Source organism: Dreissena polymorpha, chromosome 4, assembly GCF_020536995.1.
Source record: "Dreissena polymorpha isolate Duluth1 chromosome 4, UMN_Dpol_1.0, whole genome shotgun sequence".
Taxonomy (NCBI): Eukaryota; Metazoa; Mollusca; class Bivalvia; order Myida; family Dreissenidae; genus Dreissena; species Dreissena polymorpha.
Genome location: NC_068358.1, coordinates 105,396,625 through 105,415,636, shown reverse-complemented (window position 1 = coordinate 105,415,636; position 19,012 = coordinate 105,396,625). Strand labels below are relative to the sequence as shown.

The 19,012-nt window shown below is 38.9% G+C and overlaps 1 protein-coding gene across 2 annotated transcripts in view; it reads left to right on the top strand.

The window, feature by feature from the left end:
* LOC127877199 (rho GTPase-activating protein 7-like) overlaps positions 1-19,012 on the top strand; it is a 271,035-nt gene that overhangs the window by 70,806 nt on the left and 181,217 nt on the right. For both annotated transcript variants that reach the window (XM_052422864.1, XM_052422865.1), the window contains exon 3: positions 3,689-6,016. In XM_052422864.1, coding sequence (XP_052278824.1) covers positions 3,689-6,016 — 2,328 coding nt within the window. The remainder of the gene's footprint in view (positions 1-3,688; positions 6,017-19,012) is intronic.

Sequence of the window (19,012 nt, the reverse complement as noted above, 5' to 3'; positions counted from 1 at the left end):
CAACACTTAACACACGGACTTCACAGGCTCATCTGCGACAACACTTAACACACGGACTTCACAGGCTCATCTGCGACAACACTTAACACACGGACTTCACAGGCTCACCTGCGACAACACTTAACACACGGACTTCACAGGCTCACCTGCGACAACACTTAACACACAGACTTCACAGGCTCACCTGCGACAACACTTAACACACGGACTTCACAGGCTCACCTGCGACAACACTTAACACACGGACTTCACAGGCTCACCTGCGACAACACTTAACACATGGACTTCACAGGCTCATCTGCGACAACACTTAACACACAGACTTCACAGGCTCACCTGCGACAACACTTAACACACAGACTTCACAGGCTCACCTGCGACAACACTTAACACACAGACTTCACAGGCTCATCTGCGACAACACTTAACACACAGTGCACCAAGTTCAGTTTTCCCAGAGCAGGGCTCATTTATACTTTGATTGCCATTATGGACACAATTGATGAAGCAGTGTGCACTTTCAAACTAATTCTTATCATTTTTATTACATTATTGCATTTACCATACATGTTTTTACCAAATTTATCGTTCCTTAATTTAACCCATTTATGCCTAGCGTCTAGAAAAAAGGCCTTTGCAAGGAATTTCTGCAAGAAATATTCTAACTATAGCAATAAATATACTAGACATCCCTAATTTTGGAAATAAATTGATCCAATTGAGAAGGATGGGAGAGTCCACTAGGCATAAATGGGTTAAAGAATGTGTTACAGTTTTTAGAGGCATCTCAGCACAATTAAGATTATATAAATTGGCAGTGCTCTGTGAAAAGGGTGTATAATGCATATGTGTTAAGTGTCGTCCCAGATTAGCCTGTGCAGTCCTAACAGGCTTATCTGGGACAACACTTTCCGCTTTTATGATATTTTTCTTTTAAAGAAAGTCTCTTCTTAGCAAAATTCCAGTTTAGGTGTAAAATGTCATCCCTGATAAACCTGTGCTTATCTGGGATGAAACAGGCTTATCTGGGATGAAACTTTTCACACATTCATTAAACCCACTTTTCACAGAGGGAGACTCAAAGTTATAGAATTTGTTAAATTGCTGTGAAAATAAGACTTGCTTTCCTTTAGATGACAATTCTTAAAAAATACATGTCACAATGAAATTCAATTGTAAAATCTGCAGTTTCACTCACTTAATCGGTCTTGCCAACAATGTGCGGGTAATTGGATTTAAATTAGGCATCAAATTCTCATTATGCTGCTCAGATAGTGAAACTGAAACCATGAGCATTGTGATGCAGGTAATAGGAGTTGAAGGCTCCAGGATTATTTTGCCTCCTACTTGCATCTGAAACACAAGGAAGCTTTAGTGGGACTTGTTGCGAAATTCATAAGCAAAATGGATAGTGGGATTTGAACTCAGATTTTAAATTTCATCTTAGCCTCCTTGCAGGAAAATGGGGCTTATTGCACATGTTTAAAGTGTTGTGGATTATCCTGTGCAGTCAGCAGAGGCTCATAAGGGATGACACTTTCTGCTTAAAATGGATTTTTGCTAAGGAGATACTTCTTTTAACATAAAATTCTGTAAAAGTGGAAGGTACTGCAAATTGCACAGGCTATTACTATACGACTTCATGCACATAAAATGAGCCTGTATTCCCAGAGCTGGCCTCATTTCTTTAAAGATAATCATATGCATATGACAACTGTACTATCATCGGCAAATACTCACTCAAATAGAACAAGTTCTTGCCCTGTAACTCTGCACTGGTTAATTGGATGAATTTTAAGCATAAGGTCCCATTTTCCCAAAGGGTAGCTCAATTATTTCTACAAACAACAAACATCCCATTCATCTGCAATATCATACACCATACTGCAATATCATACACCATACTGCAATATCATACACCATACTGCAATATCATACACCATACTGCAATATCATACACCATACTGCAATATCATACACCATACTGCAATATCATACACCATACTGCAATATCATACACCATACTGCAATATCATACACCATACTGCAATATCATACACCATACTGCAATATCGTACACCATACTGCAATATCGTACACCATACTGCAATATCGTACACCATACTGCAATATCGTACACCATACTGCAATATCGTACACCATACTGCAATATCATACACCATACTGCAATATCATGCACCATACTGCAATATCATGCACCATACTGCAATATCATGCACCATACTGCAATATCATACACCATTCTGCAATATCATACACCATACTGCAATATCATACACCATACTGCAATATCATACACCATACTGCAATATCATACACCATACTGCAATATCATACACCATACTGCAATATCATACACCATACTGCAATATCATACACCATACTGCAATATCATACACCATACGGTGGATACAAGTCTGTATCTGTAAGAGCTTTACCCAGCAAGTTGTTAATTCTGGCATGAAATTTATTGAATATATATACAAGAAAATGGTGTTAAGTTGCCTGTTTCTAAGCATTTACATTACAAACAGCAGTTTGGCCCCAGATTAAACCGGTTTGTGTCTTATTACTTTTAATTCAGCAGCTTTAAGAACATCGTAGAGCGCAAAAGGATTTAATGCCATTGTTATGAATTTAATATATGTTGGAATGCGCCAACACTGGATTTAAAAAGGTTTTTAATAACACCAATGTGTGATCCACATGCAATTTTGTGTTCCTAATGCAATCTCCAGTCTAAAGTGATTGAAAACTGCATTAGTGAATCCATTAACACTGATTACATTTGGGAGGTGATAAAATAAATGGATGCATGTAATTTGCATAAATGTAGGACCTAGTTCACTCCAGATCAATTGGAAAGCAATTTATTGGATATGCACCCATTAATCAGCTGATAATTGCAATAAAGCAACAAGTGCACTTCCAGCATTTCACTGGGTTGATTAATTGATTAATTTCTTCAACCCACAAGTCTGCATCTGGGATCTATTGATGGGAATGTGAAATGTTTGGCTAGTCTGCAATAATGTTATTGTTTTGTATGGAAGCTTGCTTTTTGAGAGCTTTTGCTTGTATCTGATGCTGCAACACAGAGAAGTCAAGTTTTAACAGTATATTCCTGTAGTAGTGAGCATGGATCAAAGATTATTATTATTCCTTTTTATGTTGCCTTTCGGTTTAATGTGACCATAAAAGTATTTTATTGCACACATTAATAGAAATCATTCATAAGGAATAAATAGATAAAATGAAAACACTTAGTAGTTTATATATTAGAGGAGAGAATTTTAACACTTTAAGTATCTAAGCTACTTTAAGTTTGGATTATCAAACATAATAGGCTGTTTAACATTTTGTATTTATATGAACTGGGAATATAAAGGAATGTCAGTATAAAAATTGAACGTATGTGAGCACTGTGTGAGCTAATAAGACAGGCAGATAATTTGTGATCTGAAAGTCTGTGCAGTCTGCACAGGCTAATCAAGAGCAACACTTTAAGCCTTTATGGCATTCTTTGGTTAAAGCAAGTCTCTTCTAAGAAAAATCCAGTTTAGGCTGATAATGTTGTTCCTGATTAGCCTGTGCGACACTTTGCGCAGTTTTCCAAGAACAAGGCCCAATAATTAAATATAAATTGCAATGTCCTTTATATTTTCAGGAGGACATAAGTAGGTCCTTTGAAGTAAAGCCATCAGCCGGGTTTGAGGGTGAAAGGGCAGGCCACACGGAGGGATTGCAGAAGTGTGAACAAATCAGTGTGAAGTGTGAACAAGTGAGTGTGAAGTGTGAACAAGTGAGTGTGAAGGACATAAAACCAGGGAAAGAAGTGTCACAATCTAGTTGGTCTTACCCATTAACTAGCTCCAGTAAAAAGTACCACACACAATCTGGAAGCACAAGTCAAATTGTAGGAGGATGTAATTGTGACAAAAATAACAGTTTAGCAAGTACCAGAAATTACTGTAATAGGCCACCAGCTGATTATTCTAGCAGAACCACTTCTGTAACCTACCAGTCTGGGATTTGCAATAATTTTAGAGGATGTTACCTGGCGTCTGGTAATGGTGCCAAAGAAAAACTAGACACACAAACAAATGATCTCAATAAAACGGATAAAAAATTGTTTAATGATCTTGCTTACTGCCTACATGAACTTGATAATGTCTTGCTGTCTGTAGGTAATGAATTACAAGTACCTTCCTTGAAATATGAATGTATTAGCAGAGACATAAAGGGACAGCTATATGATACTGATTATAACTTGAGTGTTAGAGGGTCCCCGACCTCCACTGATAATGTAGACTCCAGTCATGGCTGGCTGCAACACAGAGAAACAGACTCCTGTAATCATATGGATGACTTACAGAATTGCCCATCCGCTAGCTTGCCTTTAAAAAACACATCAACTGCTAAACCAATTTTTGATGTATCACAGGAAGTTTCAGTCCATTTAGACGCTACTGATATTGGGAGTTTAAATGGATCTCATAAAAAGGTCAGCTCCTGTAGGAAATCAAACATATCGAGTAATACACAAATTGATGGCAGGCAGCTCCGTTATCAGAGAAGTGGTGAGGGCGAATTGGATAATAGGGGAGGTAATTATAGAATAAATGAGAGGAGGGCAGAGGCACACACAAGGCTGCCAAGTGGGGTGTCCAAAGTGGAGCGTATTGGAGATATATGTGATCAATCACTGAGGGCTGGAGGTGATAGGGCGGATCTGGAAGGATTTCTTCAGGAAATAAATGTGTCTATCAATGAATTAATTAGTTCCGATAAAAGTGAAGTATGTGATTCTGATAAAATTGAAGTATATGATAATGTTTCGAAAAAAAGAGAGAGAGGAAATTTAGTTCATCGTTTAAGGGAAACAGAGAATAGTGGTGTAAGCTGTGGATTTAAGAGTGATACTCTGAATGGAGATAGTTGCAGTGTTGAAAATATGCAAAGTGTGGAAAATGTTGTTGAGACAGAGGAGGGATATTACTGGCTGTCTTGCACAATTGAGGAAGAATGCAATCCAAAGAGCAAAGAAGAAAGCAGGGATAAAAGTGATGATGTAAGAAAATGCAGTTTTACCAATGAAAGTATTGACAGTCGTGATTTCATGGGAAAAAATCAGGACAATGACGTATCCACGAGTGTTGAAATCAAATTGACAGATTTCGATTGCATTTGGCATACAGCAGGTAAAAAGAAACCTGAACAAGAGTTGGTTTGCAGGGATATTACAACGGATAAAGATATTTGCAAAACATGTGAGGATGTGCCTGGAAATTTATTTGATGGTGATAAAATTCGCAGATCTAATTGTTCTCAGTCAAGTCGAAGCAGTGGGTGTTCTGTAAAGTCGGATAATCTGAGGGTGATACAGGAAGACAGTGTTATGACCAAGTCTGCTCCTGATGGTTTATCCATGGGCTTGTCAGAGCGTCTAAAACAGGAGCTTGAAACAGTATCTGCAGGTCACACTGACAAACAGCCTAAAAGGCGTAAATATTCATGTCCTGGAAATTTCTTCAAAATATTTCGAGTTGTAAGTATTGACATTCCACATATTTCTACCTCTCCTGGTGATAGAAAAACTAAAGTTTCAGACAAAACTTCTTATTCAAATGAATTTGATGTGTTCAGTTCTTCAAGAATGTTATCTAAGACTAAGTCATTTCAAACGTCTAGTAAATCAAGTTTAGCTGTACCAAAAAAAGAATTAGTGAGGAAAAATTCCCTGCCTTCGAAATTGCTTTCGCTTCCACTTATATCAAAGTGTAGGTCAAGGACATATGAAAGTGATATTTCTGCAAAAACTTCGTCTATCACTGAGACAGAAAAAGCTGGCACACAGATCAATAGGTGCAGTGTCAGTGATCATTGGGATGTGGAAGACAAAGCTGTGACATCCAACTACACAGACACAGGGGTTCCGGATAAAGAAGTCCAGTTCTTTGACAACATCATATCTCCTCCACCAGGGTTCATTTCGGTAAATTAAGTTTTTAAATATTATCAGCTTTTAGGGTCAATTGGGCTTAATGCATGTGCGTAAAGTGTTGTCCTAGATAAGCCAGTGCAGTCCACACAGGCTTATCAGCGACAACACTTTCCGCCTTAATTTGGTTTTTGCTAAGGAGAAACATCCATGTAACAAAAAATGCCATAAAAGTGGACAGTGTTGTTCCTGATAAGCGTGTGTTGAACTGCACTGGCTAATCAAGGACAGCACTACATGCATTCAACCCTGTGTTCCCAAAGCACCTTTTATTAACATATATAATTTGTATTGGATTTTTTTGTTCTGACATTTAAGTTCTCAGCCTTAGATGATCTAGATTAATATTAATTTTTGGCCAATATTTTATGACAAATCCATTAAAAAAATCTGTGGCAATAAAGAAGGCTGTTCTGTTTACTCCATTTAAAAAATAAAATGATAAAAACGAATTTTTTCTTTTGCATTGAATTAATACTTATTTAAACTTATGACTGCAAGTGTACTTTTTGTGACGAAAACTTTTCCACTGCAGTTAAGCTTTGCAAAATTCTAAACAAAAAGAATGGGAATAAAACCAAATAAGTGCACATATAGTAAAAACTTATGTTCCAAGCTCTGAGAATAGAGGGCTAATTAATGCATGTGCATACAGTTTCATCCCAGATAAGCCTGTGCAGTCCACACAGGCTAAACTACATTTGATGAACTTTAATCCTGCAAGGTCTAAATACGCATATAGTCATATTGTTCCATTAATTTTTTTCCTTCTGTACAAAAGAACCTGTAACTGGTACTTAACAAGCTGAGGAAAAACTACAAAGTTCTCAATTGCCATCTAAAAAATTCCCAAAAGCAAGGAAAATGTTATTGCTTTCATTCCATAATAGATTTATCTTATTATACAATGAACAGCGAAAAAAGAGCACTGAAACTGAAAATTTCAAGCCAAAATGCATGTAAGTGAACATTTAAATTTGTTTGTACAATTTATAAAACCATTTAAAAAGACCCATAATGCCAACTCTGAGGATTTGAGAAAACAAATTTAAAGGTTTATTTTTTTCTCAATTTTTATGCAGTACTGGTACTTTTTCACATTTGGCAAACAAAAATTGCTGCATTCTATTCCCGTGAGGTTTCATAGTGTCATTGTCCTTAAAAACAATAACTTGTGTCCACACAGCTAAGCTGTTTATCAAATCAAGAGGGCCTTAGTCCCAAAGGAACTATACTATACTGAAAAATTGATTTCCAGAGTATTAACATTTTTTTTTAAATTTGACCTAGTTTTTAGCTCACATCACCCAGTGTCAATCTCAGTTGAGATTTCATTGGCACAAATGTTCAATGCATGTGGCTTATATGGCGTCAACAAGTTTTCACTATAGCCATATAAGAAAAAATTGCCCCCCCCCCCACCCCGCCCGTGTGCCATCTTTACCTGGAGTTAATAGAACAAGTGTTCTAACTAAGTTTCATTTAAAAAACCCTACAAACTCAGCCCAGCAATCAGTGGAACAAAATTAGTGTCCTGACTAAATTCATAAAGCATAGACAATAAATGTGACTTCTTGAGTGTAAACAAGGTTTTTACTATAGCCATTTCAAGGAAACTGCCCCCCCCCCCCCCCTCTTCCTGGTGGACATGTTTTTCTACCAACAGGAGCCATTTTGAAACGTGTCCAAGATATCATTGGGGCACATGTTCTGACCAAGTTTCATGAAAATTGGACTAAAGATGACTTTTAGAGAGTTAACAAGATTATACTATAGGATATACTTATATTATAGGAAAAGTGTGCCGCTCCTGTCACCCATGTTTTTCAACAGACCATAACCATTTTGGAACTCATCCGAAATATCGTTTGAACTATTGTTCTAAGCTTCATGAGTATGATTATCAGACAATAAATGAGACTTTAAGCATTAACAAGGTTTTACAATAGCCATATAAGGAAAACTGCCATCCTCCCTGGCAGCCATGTTTTAACCAACCAGAACCATGTGCGAACATGTCCAAAATATTATTAACCCATTTATGCCTAGTGTCTAGAAAAAAGACCTTGGCAAACAGGGTAGACCCAGATGAGACGCCACATGATGCGGCATCTCATCCGGGTCTGCGCTGTTTGCTTAAAGGAATTTCTGTAAGAAATATTCTAAATATAGAAATAAATATACTAGACATCCCTTATTTTGGAAATAAATTGATCCAATTTAGAAGGATGGGAGAGTCCTCTAGGCATAAATGGGTTAAGACACATGTTCTGACCAAGTTTCATGAAGATCAGACAATAAATTGGCCTCTAAAGTGGTAACAAGGCAAATGTTGACAATACACGACGGACTATGCATGACAGACAAAATGCAGTCCCAAAGGCTCACCATATTAAAGCATGTTGTGCTCAGGTGAGCTCAAATGTGTTTCCTAGAGAGCATGCATGCATCAGTTTCACATGTATTCTCATTAATTTTCTTCCATTTCTGTGAAGGCTCACAAGCTTCTGCTTATCTGCTCACCCTAGGTACAACAGAGGTTTGTAACAGGTGTGTGTTTACCTAGCATGTCGGCTGATTGATGAAATACTGCCTGCCTGTAGAAACACCAGTCTCTCTAGTAAGTTTCATTCATAAGTGCCTGCCATTTGGCATGCCTGCCTACAAACCCAGGAAGCCTGTGTTTATCTTGAATCAGACTTTGTACTTTGCAACTTGTGATAAAATAATAATCTTGGCTCATTGACCATGTGCCACATTCAGAGAAACGTGGGCTCTTAAAGTGTTGTCACAGAGTAGCATGTGAAGTCTGAACAGGCTAATTAGGGATGCCACTTTTTGCCTATAAAGGGTTTCTATGCTCCCCCAAAATTTATTTTCGGGCGAGCATATAGTCGCCGCTTCGTCTGTCCATGTGTGTGTGTGTCTGTCTGTCCGTCTGTGCAAAATTTTTGTGTGGGCTATTTCTCAGCAACTTGTGACCAGAATTCAATGAAACTTTATGGGAAGCTTCACTACCAAGAGGAGAGGTGCATATTATCAGAGGGTTCTGGTCGGATGATTTTTCACAGAGTTATGGCCCTTCGAAACTTTCTATTAAAAAATTCTTGTCCCCCAACTACTGTGCCCTCAAGACGTTTCCTTTTATCTGAATATATAGTGCAATATTGTGACCAAAAAAAACTTTGGGGAGCATCACCCGTCTCCGACGGTTTCTTATCTCTATAAGATACTTCCTTCAAATGAAAATACAATAAAAACATTAAGTGTTGTCCTGATTAACCTGTGTGGACTGCGCAGGCTAATCTGGAACAACACTTTAAACAAATTAATTAAGCCAGGTTTTTCCAGAGTGAGGCTTACCATTACCCTATAGCTTTGATGGCAGAGCTCATGAAGGATCAGCCTTGTCTCAAGTGAGGCTTACCATTACCCTATAGCTTTGATGGCAGAGCTCATGAAGGATCAGCCTTGTCTCAAGTGAGGCTTACCATTACCCTATAGCTTTGATGGCAGAGCTCATGAAGGATCAGCCTTGTCTCAAGTGAGGCTTACCATTATCCTATAGCTTTGATGGCAGAGCTCATGAAGGATCAGCCTTGTCTCAAGTGAGGCTTACCATTACCCTATAGCTTTGATGGCAGAGCTCATGAAGGATCTGCCTTTTCTCAAGTAAGGCTTACCATTACCCTATAGCTTTGATGGCAGAGCTCATGAAGGATCTGCCTTGTCTCAAGTGAGGCTAACCATTACCTTATAGCTTTGATAACAGAGCTCATGAAGGGTCAGCCTTGTCTCAAGTGAGGCTAACCATTACCCTATAGCTTGATGGCAGAGCTCATGAAGGATCAGCCTTATCTCAAGTGAGGCTTACAATTACCCTATAGCTTTGATATCAGAGCTCATGAAGGATCAGCCTTGTCTCAAGTGAGGTTTACCATTACCCTATAGCTTTGATAACAGAGCTCATGAAGGATCAGCCTTGTCTCAAGTGAGGCTTACCATTACCCTATAGCTTTGATAACAGAGCTCATGAAGGATCAGCCTTGTCTCAAGTGAGGCTTACCATTACCCTATAGCTTTGATAACAGAGCTCATGAAGGATCAGCCTTGTCTGAAGTGAGGCTTACCATTACCCTATAGCTTTGATGGAAGAGCTCATGAAGGATCAGACTTGTCTCAAGTGAGGCTTACCATTACCCTATAGCTTTGATGGCAGAGCTCATGAAGGATCAGCCTTGTCTCAAGTGAGGTTTACCATTACCCTATAGCTTTGATGGCAGAGCTCATGAAGGATCAGCCTTGTCTCAAGTGAGGCTTACCATTATCCTATAGCTTTGATGGCAGAGCTCATGAACATCAGCCTTGTCTCAAGCGAGGCTTACCATTATCCTATAGCTTTGAAGGCAGAGCTCATGAAGGATCTGCCTTGTCTCAAGTGAGGCTTACCATTACCCTATAGCTTTGATAACAGAGTTCATGAAGGATCAGCCTTGTCTCAAGTGAGGCTTACCATTACCCTATAGCTTTGATAACAGAGCTCATGAAGGATCAGCCTTGTCTGAAGTGAGGCTTACCATTACCCTATAGCTTTGATGGAAGAGCTCATGAAGGATCAGACTTGTCTCAAGTGAGGCTTACCATTACCCTATAGCTTTGATGGCAGAGCTCATGAAGGATCAGCCTTGTCTCAAGTGAGGTTTACCATTACCCTATAGCTTTGATGGCAGAGCTCATGAAGGATCAACCTTGTCTCAAGTGAGGCTTACCATTATCCTATAGCTTTGATGGCAGAGCTCATGAAGATCAGCCTTGTCTCAAGCGAGGCTTACCATTATCCTATAGCTTTGATGGCAGAGCTCATAAAGGATCAGCCTTGTCTCAAGTGTGGTTTACCATTACCCTAAAGCTTTGATGGCAGAGCTCATGAAGGATCAGCCTTGTCTCAAGTGAGGCTTACCATTATCCTATTGCTTTGACGGCAGGGCTCATGAAGGATCAGCCTTGTCTCAAGTGAGGTTTACCATTACCCTATAGCTTTGATGGCAGAGCTCATGAAGGATCAGCCTTGTTTCAAGTGAGGTTTACCATTACCCTATAGCTTTGATGGCAGAGCTCATGAAGGATTAGCCTTGTCTCAAGTGAGGCTTACCATTACCCTATAGCTTTGATAGCAGAGCTCATGAAGGATCAGCCTTATCTCAAGTGAGGCTTACCATTACCCTATAGCTTTGATGGCAGAGCTCATGAAGGATCAGCCTTGTCTCAAGTGAGGCTTACCATTACCCTATAGCTTTGATGGCAGAGCTCATGAAGGATCAGCCATGTCTCAAGTGAGGCTTACCATTACCCTATAGCTTTGATAGCAGAGCTCATGAAGGATCAGCCTTGTTTCAAGTGAGGCTTACTATTACCCTATAGCTTTGATGGCAGAGCTCATGAAGGATCTGCCTTGTCTCAAGTGAGGCTTACCATTACCTTATAGCTTTGATAACAGAGCTCATGAAGGGTAAGCCTTGTCTCAAGTGAGGCTAACCATTACCCTATAGCTTGATGGCAGAGCTCATGAAGGATCAGAATTGTCCTAAGTGAGGCTTACCATTACCCTATAGCTTTGATGACAGAGCTCATGAAGGATCAGCCTTGTCTCAAGTGAGGCTTACCATTACCCTATAGGTTTGATGGCAGAGCTCATGAAGGATCAGCATTGTCTTAAGTGAGGCTTACCATTACCCTATAGCTTTGATAACAGAGCACATGAAGGATCAGCCTTGTCTCAAGTGAGGTTTACCATTACCCTAAAGCTTTGATGGCAGAGCTCATGAAGGATCAGCCTTGTCTCAAGTGAGGCTTACCATTACCCTATAGCTTTGATGGCAGAGCTCATGAAGGATCAGCCTTGTCTCAAGTGAGGCTTACCATTATCCTATAGCTTTGATAGCAGAGCTCATGAAGGATCAGCAGTGTCTTAAGTGAGGCTTACCATTACCCTATAGCTTTGATGGCAGAGCTCATGAAGGATCAGCCTTGTCTCAAGTGAGGCTTACCATTACCCTATAGCTTTGATGACAGAGCTCATGAAGGATCAGCCTTGTCTCAAGTGAGGCTTACCATTACCATATAGCTTTGATGGCAGAGCTCATGAAGGATTAGCCTTGTCTCAAGTGAGGCTTACCATTACCCCATAGCTTTGATAACAGAGCTCATGAAGGATCAGCCTTGTCTCAAGTGAGGCTTACCATTACCCTATGGCTTTGATGGCAGAGCTCATGAAGGATCAGCCTTGTCTCAAGTGAGGCTTACCATTTCCCTATAGCTTTGATGGCAGAGCTCATGAAGGATCTGCCTTGTCTAAAGTGAGGCTTACCATTACCCTATAGCTTTGATAGCAGAGCTCATGAAGGATCTGCCTTGTCTCAAGTGAGGCTTACCATTAGCCTATAGCTTTGATGGCAGAGCTCATGAAGGATCAGCCTTGTCTCAATTGAGGCTTACCATTACCCTATAGCTTTGATGACAGAGCTCATGAAGGATCAGCCTTGTCTCAAGTGAGGCTTACCATTACCATATAGCTTTGATGGCAGAGCTCATGAAGGATTAGCCTTGTCTCAAGTGAGGCTTACCATTACCCCATAGCTTTGATAACAGAGCTCATGAAGGATCAGCCTTGTCTCAAGTGAGGCTTACCATTACCCTATGGCTTTGATGGCAGAGCTCATGAAGGATCAGCCTTGTCTCAAGTGAGGCTTACCATTTCCCTATAGCTTTGATGGCAGAGCTCATGAAGGATCTGCCTTGTCTAAAGTGAGGGTTACCATTACCCTATAGCTTTGATAGCAGAGCTCATGAAGGATCAGCCTTGTCTCAAGTGAGGCTTACCATTACCCTATAGCTTTGATGGCAGAGCTCATGAAGGATCAGCCTTGTCTCAAGTGAGGCTTACCATTACCCTATAGCTTTGATGGCAGAGCTCATCAAGGATCAGTCTTATCTGTTTATCTCAGCTCTTTGCCCCTTACAAACATGTAGCTACAAAATAATGAAGGGTAAAATTAGTATTATATAGTATGCTACAAATGAATTGTTTGTTAGGTATTTCTGGTGAATTGCTCAAGACGTCCAGCGGGCTTTGCCTTTAACATGGTCAATACAGTAGGCAGTTGAAATAAGTACAATTGTGTACTTTAGCAATGAATTTTTCGCTTGATGTTCTTAATATTCCCTCAGTTAACATTTCTTGAAGAATATGAGCTGCGCTCAGGTTTAAGTGGGCAACTACAAACTGGTTAAACATTTGTAGTTTGAAAAATGCTCAACAATAGACAATAGGCATGGCACACAGATAATACAATTTATTACCTTTACAAACTCTTTTTTATCAAGAAAAAAATATTACATCTTAAGAAAATCTGTAACAAGTCATATACTATTTCAGTGCTGAATATTTGAGTTACAGCATCTGATACCAAAAAATGGCATGCGAACTGACAATGAAATCACTCAACCATGTCTCAAATGTCAACCTCAAAGGCAGTCCATACCCACTGTCATCAAGTGTCAACACAGCTGCATGCAACATGACACCAGGCCATCACACATGTTATAAAACATATAAGCCTCACTATCTGCAAAGGCAAGTCACTTTTTTCGCTTTCCTGAATTTTTTTGCAAAGGCAAGTCACTTGTCACACTTGCCGCTTTCCTGGAATTTTTCGTTTCAAGGAAGTCTCTTCTAAATGAAAATCCAGTTAAGGCAGAATGTGTTGTCCCTGATTAGCCTGTGTAGACTGAACAGACTGATTTGGGACAACACTTTATGCACATGCAATTAGTCCAACACAGCTGTATGCAACACAACACCAACCTATCACCAGTGTTATAAACCATACCATGTTCTCATTTTTCTTAAATACATAAAACATTATAAAATCCACCCTGCAAGACTGTGGCACACATCGCTTCATAATTATTTACAAACAAAACACAACTTATCAACATCTACTTTGCCTGTGCCCAGGATTTAATGTCTGGTCCACACTGGTACCAGCGATATTTTTTTCCCAAAGTACCGGTACTAGCCCAATTGGGAAAATTGTGCGCGAATGAAAACTGAAATCGGGAAAATTCCTGTTTTGAAGTCTTCATATTGGGAAATTGGTGTATTTGATATTTTGCTCCGAAATACTTTAAAATTGATAACTAAATGTTGTAAAGTGTTTATATTATATATACTTAGGCCACGACTTTTTTTTTTATTGGGTTACAAAAATTATTTTGAAAATGGTCCATCGGGCGGTCGAAAAAAAAAAAAAAAAAAAAACATTGGAAAAATAAGTTTATACTAATAACATCAGAACAAAGACATCATATCTTTTAAAACCTTAACACAGAGACGAAAAATCAAATTATGCAATGAAACACATCTATATCTTCAAATGAAATGAGTCACCTAAAAGCACCTTTTGTAACATCAGGCAATTTTAAACACTCCATTAAATGACATGCGTTCTTCTCCCATTAAAACGAAAAACTGCGCTTCATTTCCGTAATTCGATGCGCACCATTACGCAATGCGATGCCCGTTGCATAAATCTTATATAAGATAAACTACTCATACACAAAGTATGTGCTTGCTCTTATTGGACTTATGACATCGTCCATGAAAAAAAATCGAGGTAGATCGATCCCCGCGTCGTCGCGGTAATGTTTGTTAAAGTTGTTGTTGTCATGAAAACTCGTTGATTTACAACGCAAAACGTCTTATTTGAACTGATGCGAATTAATACAATCATATTTGTCAACTTGGCTTTTGCTTTATTTTGATAATTTAATCCAAAGTTTAATGTTAGCAAGTGTTTTTACTGGAATTGTAAACAAGGAGCCAGTTAAAGTCTTCCGAAATGTGCAGTCTGTGTGAATTAACAGTTTGACGTCATCAAAGGAAAGCCGCTTGCTGTCTGAAGCAATAAAGCGACAAATTTCGCGCCAACAAAATTGGCTTCCTTTGTCTAGCAATCAACATGCCGAACCAATCGTGCGTTTGTTTCTCAATTGCAATCCTCCAATTTAATAATAGCACGTGCATAGCTCCGCCTTCGAATCTTTTGCAGAGAACGGAGGCGGAGTTTAACGGTTAATTGAGCTAGTATTTTACGCAAGTTGAGTTCCGATTTGCCGAAATTACTCGGCCCTAAGCATTAAAACGACAAATACATTTATCAATGATTTTTTTAGATATACCGATTTGTTCCGATTTCCAAACTTTCTGTACAGTTCCTATAAACTATGGCGGACGTGTTTACAAAATTCCTAAACATATATATCGTAAATAATGGCAGTGTTTTATTGGATTATTTATACTAATTATCAAATTGCAAGGTAATACTTTTTTATCTACTATAATATCGGGTTTGTTTAATATAATAAACATGTTAAACAATATAGTTGCGTCACAGACTCGGAAATAAATTTTGATGCGGTCGACATTTTACTGACGCTGATTTTCCTATTGTCTGTAATTAAATTTTTTTTGAGAAGTGCCCATAAAAGGACTGGTACATACTGTGTCACATTGAAAAATATCCCGATCTCTGTAATATATGTGAACCAATCGTTCATTGTACTTACTTGATTTTATTCGCAAACGTACTCAAAGCGGATCGTTTTTTTTGTCGTTTCGCTCATTTTTCAGTGCGGTCGGGAATAAAATAAGACGATTTTCCGATTTTTTTTTTTTTTTCCCATTTTCCAAAAATTAGGGTCGGCGGTTTTGTAACCCAAGAAATATAAAAGTCGTGGCCTTAGGTTCAAGCCCTAGAGCTGCATAGGGAAACTAACAGAATGTTGCATTTTATTTATAAAAAATATCTACCTTCAATTTGGAACTTTTTTGACAGCAATTGTGAAATTTGTAGTTTTTCAGCTCACCTGATTGCTCAGGTGAGGTTTTGTGATCGGTCTTTGTCCGTCGTCTGTCCACATTTGTTCTTCATGAAACTTTGTCAGAATCTTTGTTTCAATAAAATCTCGGTCGAGTTCGAAACTGGGTTGCGCCGAGTCAAAAACTAGGTCACTAGGTCAAAAAAAAGAAAAACATTGTAAACACTGTAGAAGTCACATTTTATGCCCAATCTTCATGTAACTTTGTCAAAATGTTTGTCTTAATTAATGACATTTTGGTTGAGTTCAAAAGTGGTTCCGGTCTGTTGAAAACATGGCCGCCAGTGGGCGGGGCAGTTCTCCTTATTTGGCTATTGAGAAACCTTGTAAACACTCTAGAGGCCACATTTCTTGTCCGATCTTCATGAAACTTAGTCAGAAGCTTTGTCTCAATGATATCTCAGTCGAGTTCGAAACTGGGTCATGCCAGGTCAAAAACTAGGTCACTAGGTTAAAAAAAGACAAACCTTGTAAACACTGTAAAAGTCACATTTCATGCCCAATCTTCATGTTACTTTGTCAAAATGTTTGTCTTAATGATATGTTGGTTGAGTTCAAAAGTGGTTCCGGTCCGTTGAAAAACATGGCCGCCAGTGGGCAGGGCAGTTTTCCTTATTTGGCTATTGAGAAACCATGTAAACACTCTATAGAGGCCACATTTCTTGTTTGATCTTCATGAAACTTGGTCAGAAGCTTTGTCCCAATGATATCTCGGTCGAGTTTAAAACTGGGTCATTCCGGGTCAAAAACTAGGTCTCTATGTCAAAAACAAAGAAAAACATTGTAAACACTGTAGAAGTCACATTTCATGTCCATTCTTAATGTAACTTTGTCAAAATGTTTGTCTTAATGATATCTTGGTTGAGTTCAAAAGTGGTTCCGGTCTGTTGAAAAAAACATGGCTGCCAGTAGGGGGGGGGCAGTTTTCCTTATTTGGCTATTGAGAAACCTTTTAAACACTCTAGAGGCCACATTTCTTGTCCGATCTTCATGAAACTTGGTCAGAAGCTTTGTCCCAATAAAATATATCTTGAGTTCAAAACTGAGTTGTGTCGGGTCAAAAACTAGGTCATCAGGTCAAAAAAAAGAAAAACCTTGTAAACACTGTAGAAGTCACATTTCATGCCCAATCTTCATGTAACTTTGTCAAATTGTTTGTCTTAATGATATCTTGGTTGAGTTCAAAAGTAACAGGTTCCGGTCCGTTGAAAAACATGGCCGCCAGTGGGCGGGGCAGTTTTCTTCATTTGGCTATTGAGAAACCTTGTAAACTCTCTAGAGGCCGCATTTCTTGTCCGATCTTCATGAAACTTGGTCAGAAGCTTTGTCCCAATGATATCTCGGTCGAGTTTGAAACTGGGTCATGATGGGTCAAAAACTATGTCACTAGGTCAAAAACAAAGAAAAACCTTGTAAACACTGTAGAAGTCACATTTCATGCCCAATCTTCATGTAACTTTGTCAAAATGTTTGTCTTAATAATATCTTGGTTGAGTTCAAAAGTGGTTCCGGTCCGTTGAAAAACATGTCCGCCATGGGGTGGGGGGGCAGTTTTCCTTATTTGGCTATTGAGAAACCTTGTAAACACTCTAGAGGCCACATTTCTTGTCCGATCTTCATGAAACTTAGTCAGAAGATTTGTCCCAATGATACCTAGATCGATTTCTAAACTGGGTTATGCTGGGTTGAAAACTAGGTCACTAGGTCAAAAAAAAGAAAAACCTTGTAAACACTCAAGAAGTCACATTTCATGCCCAATCTTCATGTCACTTTGTCAAAATGGTTGTCTTAATGATATCTTGGTTGAGTTCAAAAGTGGTTCCGGTACTTTGAAAAACATGGATTCCTGTGGGCGGGGCAGTTTTCCTTATTTGGCTATAGAGAAACCTTGTAAACACTCTAGAGGGCACATTTCTTGTCCAATCTGCATGAAATTTGGTCAGAAGATTTGTCCCAATGATACCTTGTAAACACACTAGAGGCCATAGTTTTGGTCCAATAATGATGATACTTGACCAGGATGTTTTTCTTGATGATATCTATGCAAAGTTTGACCTTTCGTCATGTGGGGTCAAAATCTTGGTCAGGAGGTCCAAATCTTACAAAAACCTTGTAAACACATGAAGAATTAGCATTACTTGCAAATGTTTGCAAGAATTAATCATATGCTCATACTGCAAAAGTAAACACAAGAGAACCAATCTAAGATGCTCTAGAGTACTGAATTTTCAACTAAGCAATGAACAAGGCCTTGTAAAAAAAGGTGAGCGAATTTGGGCCATCTTGGCCCTCTTGTTCCTAATTGGGTAAGTGCTGTTTTGCGGTACTTTATAAAGAAGGAAAAAAATTGCTGGGGACATATGAATGCATCCACCACCAGGATATATGAATCAAAACCATCAGTTGGGGAACTTGCAACGTGAAGCCACCAAATATCTGCCCACAGGAGAAACAGAGAAACTCGCAGTCTGTTCAGGTTTTATGCTGTTTGCTGCTTATCAGTTTCTATGGTTTGGAGATGAAGCCTTAAAAAATTGAATCTAGTAAGAAAGGTCTTTGATTAAAGATAATTTTCAAAGAAACTACAAACAGGCCAAAATATGGATCTATGTGGGAAACTGTTAATCCTTTCAGTGCTGGAACCAAATTTTGAATTCAGAATGTGGCGTCTCATCAGGATCCAAACTGTTTGCTATTCTGATAGTATTCTTTGAAAAAAATCAAGGAAAATGCTAATTTTAGAAATTCAGCAGACGACATTTTAGCAGACGACAAATTTCCCAGCATGCAAAGGGTTAATCAAAGTCTCTTCTATAGGAAAATGAAGTTTAGGCAGAAAAGTGATGTCCCTGGGACGGCACGTTATGCTCATGCATTTATCCCTGTTTTCACAGAGCGAGGCTCATGTCATATTTGAATGCCCCTGTGATCTTGAACAACTAGAATGCCCCTGTGATCTTGAACAACTAGAATGCCCCTGTGATCTTGAACAACTAGAATGCCCCTGTGATCTTGAACAACTAGAATGCCCCTGTGATCTTGAACAACTAG